This window comes from Eutrigla gurnardus, assembly GCF_963514095.1.
Source record: "Eutrigla gurnardus genome assembly, chromosome: 22".
Classification (NCBI taxonomy): domain Eukaryota; kingdom Metazoa; phylum Chordata; class Actinopteri; order Perciformes; family Triglidae; genus Eutrigla; species Eutrigla gurnardus.
This window is the reverse complement of record NC_139933.1, coordinates 1799946-1811087: the sequence shown is the minus strand read 5'-3', so window position 1 is coordinate 1811087 and position 11142 is coordinate 1799946. Positions and strand designations below refer to the sequence as shown.

Genomic DNA, 11142 nt, shown 5'->3' with positions numbered 1-11142 from the left:
AGACAGGAGGCTGTGGGAAAGCTGTGGAGCGGGTTAACAGGCTTTCACAGCAGGATGTGAGTGACAGTCCCGTTCTCATTGATGGACAGCTTGAGTGCTGCAGTAACACAGAGTCCTACAGTATAGCAGCGTCCTCTCAGACTAAACCTCCCAGCCGAGACCGACCTGGTCCACTCGGACCGGAGACGACTGAAGAGGCATGACGGCCGACCCATCACACTCAATTTAGAAAAGGTGGCGTGAACGCTCAGGTTCAGGCGAGGACGCCAACATAACCGTCAGACATTTTATCTGAAACAAACAAGAAATAAATGCAAAGAAATCTATATATAAATAACTCCATATATATGTTTATACACACACACATGAAGCAACATCAGAATACATCAAACAACTTCAGATGGTTTGTGTGGAAGTCTGTGTCCAGATCCATCAGATGTCTCAGTAGGAGGAAGAGAGGGAACACACTCTGAAAACCATCCAACCTCACAGTGACAGAGGAAATAACACTGCTGTATCACTATTACCATCTAATAGTGTGATATATAATCAGACAGTCACAAGGAGGAAATACGTTTCCCTGGAAACCTAATTGGTAATGCAGCTCTTAATGGGGAGTTTGTTCTCCATCACAGACAAATACATGGCTGGCTGCAGCGTATCAGACCTTCTTGGACCGGAGAGACACTACCCAGATTTAAAAACACCATCTACTCTCCTCCTACTCTCAACGTGGGCCCTGATTCGCCCGTTATCCACACTTCCTGCTCCGCACTGTGGAAATGCTGCCGCTGTCGCCCCATCAGTCGAGTGGAAAAGATGGAAAAATCGTTCAAACTGCATCTTCTCATTAATCGCGAGGGCGACACTTTGGTGTGTGGAATCAATAATTATCAAAAGGTCAACGCTCTGCTGACGAGGCATTCATTATTTCCACATTAAATCCTCATATAGAAGAAGAGGCCGCGGCAAATATCATAAATACCCACATTTGTTGCACATTTGAAGCCCCGAGGCTCCTTCTCACCTGGGATGTTGTGGATGGTGATGGCGAGGATGAGGAGAACGATCCGTCGCCAGCTGCTTCCTGTCTGCCCGACCCCTTCCTGCTGTTTACTTCCTGTTTCCTGTCCACCTGAGACGGCCGACGGAGGTCCTCTCCTCCTCTGGTACACGTCTCCGTTGTCTGTTTTATCTGAACCAGAGAGGAGGATCATGTTGAGAACTCACCTGTAGGATGCGTTTACAGTAGGTGTGTCTAGAATTTAACGTGTACATTTCCAAAAAAGCCAAACAAAGACACTCAAAACTACAAAAATTAGGTTAATCGAGATTGTTCTTCCAATAATCTGACGTTCCACAATGAAAAAGTCTTGCACTCAGCAACATTTATACAGGGATTTATATAATGCATTGGTTTATTGCAGGTTGAATCAGATGTCTGATTAAGATGCTGAAGTCTATAAATGAAGCCGGAGGGACTGAAAAAATAAATAAGAAAAAAGGAAATGTCCGATGGTTCGTCTCTATAACAATCCAATTATGAACATTGTATATTTGTCATCATTAAAACAAAGCTAATGGCCCAAGGCGATGTAATTAGCACACGGCCTGGCATCATATCCATTTGTTTGATGAACAAACAAATGGATATGATGAGTCACTTCAGCCAGACAGCCGTTCTAAATGCCACGCAGTTGGTGAGAAAACGCATACAATGATCCGACTCAGTGGTTTATATTTATATAAGGCGGAAAGCTGAGGATATTATTTTAATTTGAATTATAATCACTTATTAAACTGATGTATTTAAGCAATTATGAATGAAGCGCTTTGGATGTTGCAACACTTTGGATCAACAGAAACATGGTTTACAGTGTCATTGACTCCAAAGTTGACATGGAGAACCTATTTCTGCATCCGGATACGAACGATGATCATTTTGGAGTTGTGTTTTCTCAGTTCTGCCCCCTACGGGCAGCGGCATGTTGCTGCAGGTGTTAACACCTCGGGGAAAAACCCCGCACAAAGAAAATCAGACTGTTCTCTGGTGGGCAAATTAAATGACTGTTTCTGAATCATATTCTGTGTTTTTTTCCACTTAAAAACATTTAATTAGATATATAATTGTTTTTTAAATGGACCCATTTCTTGATTGAGGAAGTTTTAGACGGCGTATTAAACCTTCTCTTTTCTTTCATCCCTTCTAAACCTGGTCTGATGAAACCTCCAGGCTCATATCGTCTCAGCAGCTGAGAATACCATCTCCAAGGATTCTCTGAAAGTGTTCTTCCAGATTTGTTCGGGGCTTTGATGGACCTGCACTTTGTGAGAGTGGAGGGATTATAGTTTTTGGCTTTGGGATTAGATGATCACCCAGGGCTGATTTCAAGCACTGCAGTCTCCAGCATGTGGGCAGGGAGCCCTCTCTGGAAGTCCTCTTTGTGTTGTTTTAGTTTGCTGGAATAAAGCAGATGAAGGGAAAAGGCAGGTTGCTCTGTCGTCTTTGAGGTTCACTGAACTTCCATTTTCTTTGGCCGAGAGAGAATACCTTCTTGGTTCAGGGGCAGATGCTTTTCAGGTCACATAGCAGAACATCACTTGGTGGCTGATGACATCCACTGTTGCCCCTTCGCTGTGCCGTAATGACATTGTTTTGATGTATTTTGACCTCACACTGGAGTAAGACGGCGACGTCCTTTGGCGATGAGATGTTGCTCGATCTGGTCTTTCTGTAAAAAGGTATGATAGACCTTAACAATCTCCAAGGAGACGGTCTTGGCTTGTAGCATCTGTGATATTTATAACTACTGCATGCTTAGGGCTGATCTGAAAGAAATGTTTGACTTCTCAAGGTCAATCTACTTTAGTAAGTGCAGCACATTTTTCTTGATTCTTCTTGTTTGCTTTGTCTGTTCGTCCTCAGCTTGGTCGACGGGTATTTTCATGGTTTGGTTCTAATTGGCCTTTTTGCTTGCTTGATGACAAGACTGGAGCTTTGAAGTGTGTTTTCTGGCAGCGTGTGCTGGTTGACAATCAGCAGGCAGCAGGTTGGTTAGCATCCGTGTGTTACGTCTAAAAGATTCAGTTCTAGAACAACTAAATGACCGAGGATGTGGTCGAAAAGGGCTAAAAAGGCATTTTTCAGTACATACAACACATATTATACAAGTTGCTGTTTCACAGTCGAAGAAGTGAAAGAACGCGAACATAACTAACCTTCTGAAGAAAGTTTAAATGTGTTAGAAAGTGTGGCCTTCAGGTTCCCACGGTCAAATGTGAAGGCCTGTTGCCTTCCACAGCGCCATTGTATAAAAGAGCACACATTATTATGACCTGGAATTATGTATGAAGAGTGAAAATTGTAGCACGTAAAAAAGTATTTTTAAAGAAACCTGCTCTCCGCTCTAACAATCGGATCTGAACATTCTTTCTAATACATACCAATGTAAAAATGTGAGGAAGGTCACTAAGCTTCAAAGAAAGTTTAAAACCTGTTTCAGGGGATTAAAAAGTTGAATAACCTCCTGAATGTACAAAAGATATGGAATAGTTTAAAGTATAAATGGAGTTTATATAAAATTGTATGAAGGAGTAGATATAAATTGCATGAAAAGGCATGAATTTGTGACATTAAAAAAAATTAATTTCTGAAAGTATTATTAGTGAGGAAAGTCTCTTAAGATGAGGAAGGAGTTATGACAAACAAACAGATGGAATAATAATAATTATAATAATAATAAATGGGCTGTGTGAGAGGAACGTATGCTTCCAGCACTCACACCAACGATGCAGATTTCCATTAAACCAGACGGCGTTTACGGCTTCTTGTTCAAACACATTAATGTGATCTGGGTTTTCAGGAGGAAGATATTAAAGGAGACCGGAAGGAAAACACGTCAGACGAATTAATTATCAGGAGGAATGCAGCGCTCAGCAGCCTGAGAAGGTTCAAGAAGAAGACGACGGTGTCTGGCCTGGAAGGTCTGGGATATTCACCCTGACACACACACACACACACACACACACACACACACACACACACACACACACACACACACACACACACACACACACACACACACACACACACACACACACACACACACACAGTTATTCTGATTGACAGGTGGGTGGAAACACTTAATTGAGATGATTGCCGTAGAATATTGATGTAAAAGCGTTTCATAATCAACATCTGCCTCCGTCTTCTCCTTCTCGGTCGCCCACACACTCCTTCACTCCCTCTCCTCTCCGACTCCCAGCACTAACACTCCTCTCTCTCCTCCATTCACTGTCTATTCTGCTTGTGTCTTCTACCTGCAGATCGCCCAATTAAAACTCTCCCATGTCTGTTTGCTGACCCCAAATCCTCCCTTTTCACACCACTGCTCTTGTTCTTCTTCTGTGTCACACTTACCTGTCATCATATATATATATATATATATATATATATATATATATATATATATATATATATATACACATACACATACATATAGGTGGTTAATTTGACCTTGAATTATGACGCTTTGTTAACGGCTTCACACATACAAACCAGATGGAGTCAAGCCTCTTACAAACCCATTACAAACCTACTACAAACCAATGGGTGACATCACCATGACAACATCCACTTCTTATATACAGTCTATGGCTGAAACATCAGTGTTACTATTTTTATGCATTTTGCATAAATATATCTCCTTATATATAATCTGCACACGTTGGTTCCTGGGTTCCCATCTGCCATCTTGCACTATGTGTGTCACACCCTCTCACATTAACACATGCCTACTTAACACACACACACACACACACACCTCACACATCCTCGTTCCCCCACCTGTTCTCCGTCATCACCTTGGGTTCCCATTAGCAGCCCTCAGCAGCCGTCGCAGCATCACTCCGATAACAAACAACACCGCTAACAGTTAGTGATTGGTTAGCCACATAAAACACAGTTAAATAAGTCACACACACTCACACACACCACCTGCAGTTACCGTGACAACGCGGGGAACATTTCAATCAGAAAGATGAAGGAGGCTCTCAGGTGATGACACATCCCTGGTGAAGATTGCTAATTTGCCGTAACAATGCCAGTCAACAATGATAAAATCCTCCAATATGAATTATTATAACTTTCTTCATTCCTTTTGGCAGCTTGTTTTCTTATGTTGGTGATTGGAGTGCAATCAAAGCTCAAACATCAATGTTTTCATATATGGGCCAAATATCACCAACCTCTGCTCCTCTCAGCTCATAAAGCTGAATATTTTGGTTTTTACAGTCTCAACCTCGTTTCCACATGTAGCAGGAAGCTCTAAAGTCTCCACAGAGGCTGTGAATATCAGACCAGAGACACGGTTTGTGAATCTAACGGTTTTAAACATCACTGGAGCCGCGTTCACACATGTCCTGCAACTTATCCAGACATTATCCAGATGAGCTTTATGTGAGAACCCAGATAGATCGGACATTTAGCCTGCCAGCTCGAGTGCAAAGTCTGTGTAATGTGTACTTAATGGAGAATCCACAGCGAGCGCCTGAGCACGTTGAAGACTTTTCTATCATGTGGACGCAGAACAGAGGAAGGTCATTTAAAAGAAGCCACAGGAGGGAATTCGAGGAATGGCAAAAGTCCTGCTCCGTGATGTGCATCATGTCCGGCCTCTCGCACGCTCCAACCAAACAGATATATTTCCCAGTAGGTGAGAACGGGTCTGACACACACGATCACATGTTGTGTGCTACATGTGTGACGGGGTTTAGTCACACATGTAGCACGGTGTGAAATATGGATATAAAACCGCCTGAAGACGACCTCAATAACGAGTGCACAAAAGAAAACAACTAAATGCACGCAGTGATATTTATTCTGCCTTTTTCTGGCTCCACACCTGATTCATGGCAACATGTGAGTTTATTCTGTCACAGCCGATAATCCCAGCCACGGATTACCAGCAACCTGGGAGCTGCCAGGTGTGATCAGAGCGTTGGCCACTGGGCAGCTCCAGGGCTCTCAGAGTCACGTTCAAGGTCATGTGACGTTGGTTCTAGCTCACCTACAGTCATTCTGTAAATTCAAAAGGTGGCGCTGACAGGAAATGTCCAGTACCTGACATGTCCATGGATCTATGTGACCGGGTTAAAGCTGGAGGGAATTAAAGGGAGGGAAGGGGAGGAGTGTGTTTCATACATGATTGCATGGCAGCCTATTGTTATGTAATTTCTTGTATCTTCTGTTAATGTCCCGATGGTTTATGTTGCTCTGTTTGAGGAAATCCTGCATATTTGCACCAAGTGTTCTTCGATATGTATCGCCCTCCCCAAACAACATAAATACTAACAAATAAAAGGAGAAAGGACGGATACTGAAGGGAGGCATTTGTAGATGTGATTCCTCCAACACAAGCAGACAATGGCACGAAGGTCATCAGAGGTCAAACAGCCAAAACACACTCTTGCGTAATCCGTGTCAGAGCCAACAAACCGGTGCCGACTAATGATTCCAGCCTGGCGTGAACATGCAGTCGTTACCGTGAACACAAAGCTCCTCCATCCATCCAGCGGAGGGAACGGCAGCTGGACAAAGCTCCGTCCACGCTGCTTCTGAAGGCCCATTTGTCCACTCCGGCTCACGCATTGTCCCCCGACTTAAACATTTCTTTTTCTTTCTTGCCTTTTGTGTTCCATGTTCTCCGTCTGGGTGTCCAAAGAAAACATGCAGATGTAACGGAGGCTTGTGGATTTCTACTCCATTGCCGTCTTAAATCCCCTAAACGGTCTCTAGTTCACGGTACTAGAGACATTAAATCCAGTCATGATGACATTGACGAATCAATGCATTCCATTTGATCTAAATCTCTATTTTACAGTTTGATTTAATGAAGTCATTTTGTTGATTTGTTGTTTGGTCACAGCTTAATGTGGGCATGACCCAGTACCTCACCCCCCTCCCTCATGAGAACCCAATGAGGGGAATCCTCCAGCGAGGCCATTCTGATGGTCTGCTCCTCCATTCCAGACTAATTCAATGATGTACGTGTTAACTGGGCAAACACAGCTGCACAGGTGATAATGGCTGCTTTCCATCCAGGTGTGTCCCGGCTCATTTACATGCATTTCTGGATGAATGGAACATAATCACTGCTGTTAGCTCCACCTGTGACTTTCAGGGAAAAAAAATGAAGGCATCTGTTATTTCGCTGGAATGGCTTTTAGATTTATGGTCTTTTTGTTGGAATTTGATTTTTGTTTATTTTTTTATTGGTTGGATTACATTTCTTTTTTCATTCTCACTTTTTTCCCCCCTTTCCCTTTTTCTTCCAGATATACGGCCCTGGCCTATTATGATTTCATTGCGTTGTTATGGCGACAAAGGGAGAGACTATTTGCACAGACAGACGGCAACGTTCTCATCTCTGTGGAGCCGGTTACCTGAGGAATACAAGCCAATACTCACTCTCCCTTTAGCTCCATTCGTATTGTGGGTTTCAGAGTCCTCCTTGACTGAATACGGGCGCCTGCTACTCTGACGGCACAATATCAGGAATATATTCAAAATGCCTTTCAAACTCTGTGAAACAGAGCAACTTTATGAGGCAATACAACTCAAACATTTCAGTTGCTGTACTTCTAATGTATGCCAATAACTCCCACTGATTTCAAACAGTGGCACGGAGAGGAAGCATGACAGACGGGCAGCGTGAGAGAGACGGGCAGCGTGAGAGAGACGGGCAGCGTGAGAGACAGACAGGAACAACAGCATGATGGGGAGAGAAACAGGAAAAAAACAGAAAAAGTTTCACACGTCCGTTGGCTTTTGTTGCCAGGCAACTGTCTGACCGCCATGGGGATATCATGACACACAAACGGGTTACGTCACCATGACGACGTCCACCTCGTATGTAGTCTATAGTATTAACGTTTTATTCGTGAATAAACTCTTTATTTTGTCCTTGTTTGTGTTTTTTAACGTTTATTTGACCTTAGCTTGTGCTTTTATAGGAAAGGCCTAACGAAGGTCGCAAATTAGCCTTGGCTAGAAAAACCTGTAGGCGAGACATCTGTTTTGTATTTGATATGAAATCATGTTTAATGCATTCGTCCTTGCTCAATAAACGTTGAAATAACCGCGTTGGAGGGACATTTGATTCATGCAGCTACTTGAAGAAAGCGAGAGAACAAAGTGGAAAAAAGATTCGATCAATTAGCCTCTCGGTGAGGAAGAGAAAGTTCCCGTTGGACAACCTGCTGATCCAGTGGCTGCCAGGAAACCTGCTGAGTTTGGGGAACTGTAAAGATTCACAAAGATTTCTAAAACTAATTAACCGCTGCTGTTTCCATTTCCGTCCAATCTTAAGAGTGACACACTCCAAAAAAGGGGAATGGAAGTGTGTGTGGAGCATGAAAACACAGCAGCACAGGGTCTCCTCTAGTCTCATTATATCTGTGTGTGGAATAAAGAAAGAGGAATATAAATAATGCAGGAACGCTGCACTGCATTTGTTGAAACACACCGGGTCACAGAGAGATTGGAGTGTTTAGTCGTTCTACAGGGAAACATCCGTGTATCACCTTCATCACACCATCCTGAAGACGATGATGTCACATTAAAAAACAATGAGCCGGCCTCAAACACATCGACGGGAGATCCAACACGTCTGGCAGGAAAGCTGCTCGTTTGAATCTCAGATCAGATGAAAAATTCACAGTTCTCGACTAAAAACACCCGAGAGAACAATTGTTCCGTCTGCTGTGCCTTAAACAGGCAGCATCACAAATATCCACCTTAATTAAACAACCAAACATCACATTAACAAGATGATTGATGCTGTTTCACCAAATATGTCCAAATACATCCTCTTTTGAAAAGTGGAAAACAAATATGCACAATAGCTGCAGTATTAATATGGTTTGCTATGGTTTAAATGTTCTTACACAACTACACTTTATATCATTTTAAAATGATAAGGTGGATGCCATTGTGATGATACATTAAACTGAAATCTTAACGGGCCAGCATTGGCCACATTACCACAACTACACATGCTGGGAAAGCTATTTAACGGTTTTATAGTGGAGAAAGAATGCTTTAGTCTCACGAGGGCCCGTTTATGTGGAATTGTAAGACTTTCACAAGGCAAAAGCACTTTCACCTCTCACGTTGATGTATGGTTGGAGTTCCTTTTGAGTTCTGATGGTATATCAGAGAGTAAACAGTCTCAGTGTGCAGAAAACAAGCAAAAACAACACAATACAATATGTGAAAGAAGCCTGAAGGCAGTTTAGCATAAACAAAACCGCCTTAAATAACATCCCTACTTCATTATATAGAACTCTGCATTTCTCTGCATCGACAAGAAAAATGCTTTTGACTGATAAAAGCAAGGAATAATTGGAGTTACCACGAACACATCAATTCCAGCCGTTTACAGGCTTTATGCATTTATCTCCCATTCATCCCGTCAAGGCTGCAGCTCTTTAATTATAACACTCTGATGTCAGGCACGACTTCTGTGTTTGTGTCTGAAAATAACCCGAACAAAGGGTACCGATGTGCACGATGTCGGTGTTCAGTAACATTCCAGCTCCATCCTGACCTGAGTGCAGTTTAAATCACGATGTGATCGGAGCCGATGATGTGCGGCAACAAAAGCATTGGGAAGAGGTAACAAACGTGGATGTTAATAAAGTTATATACTTGCTACACTCTCTCACTTTTTAATATATATTCTGATGAGTCCAACATGGAGATGCGTGTTAACTCTTTAGATTACTGCACACGGTTCTACAGATGTAGCAGGAAAGCAATCCTTTAAGTCCTTTGAAGGTGCAGTTAGGATCTAACGAGCACCGTCCGCTTCATCTGGCCAGAATATTTCCAGAAACCATGACGTGCAGATATATATATATATATATATATATATATATGAAAGTTTTTCCTCTGATCACAACTATGCCATCACCTCCTCCTCCTCATTATGAAAGATAGGTCACGTACTTGGCTGCAGCTTTTGCCCAAAGGCCTTAAAAAAGAAAAAGATGAATTATTGAATTAAGTTGGCACAGCGAGTAATGTAAGCATGGAGATTCATATTAGTATGCAGTGGGAAATTCAGATCCAAAGCCATTTGTCGTTTTTTATTTCAACCCGTTCCAAAATGCCGTCGGAAGAGCTAAATAAACAGAACGCCGTGAGCCACACTTTGATTCCCCCTAATGCTCTGTGAATTATTTAGGCCTGCCATGCATTAGGTATGAGCGGGAACGGGAATAGTTTGGAGCTGCATGTGTGTGCTCCTGCTCTCAGCGGGGCTAACATGCTTACAAGGAGCTTCCTGCCACTTCAAATACCTGGAGAGCTGCAGGAGACCAAGCAGCGATCTATTAAACATGCGTCACATCGGCTTCACGGCTCCGAGAGTCAGAGGACGCCCGATGACGTGGCGTCCCTCCGCTAGCTGACAGGATGGCACACTTATTCTTGATTAGTGTCCAAACAATGATATCGTGGATCTCAGACCGTTCACATTTAAATAAATGATACTGTTAATCGGTTTTATATTATTATCTTTTTGTTTCAGTCGGATGATGATAGTACGGCGTGTCTTGAGGCCACTGTAGGAAAAAACAACAACAAAGTTTTTGAGTTTATAAAGTCGCAGATTTGCTGCTTTATTACGATGCTAACAACCGGCACCTATGCTAGCTAACTTCCCATGAAGGTACATTTATTTTTCTAATTGATACATCACAACGTCTCATTAAGGTCCTGGTGATGATGTTGATGCTTATTGTTGGGTTTATCAATATGGAGTCAAATTGTCATCTTATGGGTGTTTATTGATCGGAGCCGTTGGGCTAAGATGCTAGTGGTAGCTTTCACTTGTTGTCATAACAACGGCAAACATCCGGTCAAAAAACGTGTTTACTTCCTCTATGATCTCTATAATAACGTAGCAAATCTGTGACTTTATAATGGAGCAAATTTCTCCTTTTTATTCTCTGAATATTGCCCTCCTCTCTCGACTCGGTATGATAAGATAATTAGTGTGACTTCCTCCAAATGAACCAAGCCTTGCCGAGGGTGATGACAATACATATAATTAATATAATACATATTTGGGGGAAGGA

The 11142-nt window shown here is 42.5% G+C and overlaps 1 protein-coding gene across 2 annotated transcripts in view; it reads right to left on the bottom strand.

Annotated features, from left to right (window-relative positions):
• Nucleotides 1-11142, bottom strand: part of slc39a11 (solute carrier family 39, member 11) — a 59861-nt gene that overhangs the window by 4668 nt on the left and 44051 nt on the right. For both annotated transcript variants that reach the window (XM_084040434.1, XM_084040435.1), the window contains exon 6: nucleotides 1028-1195. In XM_084040434.1, the coding sequence (XP_083896560.1) occupies nucleotides 1028-1195 (168 nt within the window). The remainder of the gene's footprint in view (nucleotides 1-1027; nucleotides 1196-11142) is intronic.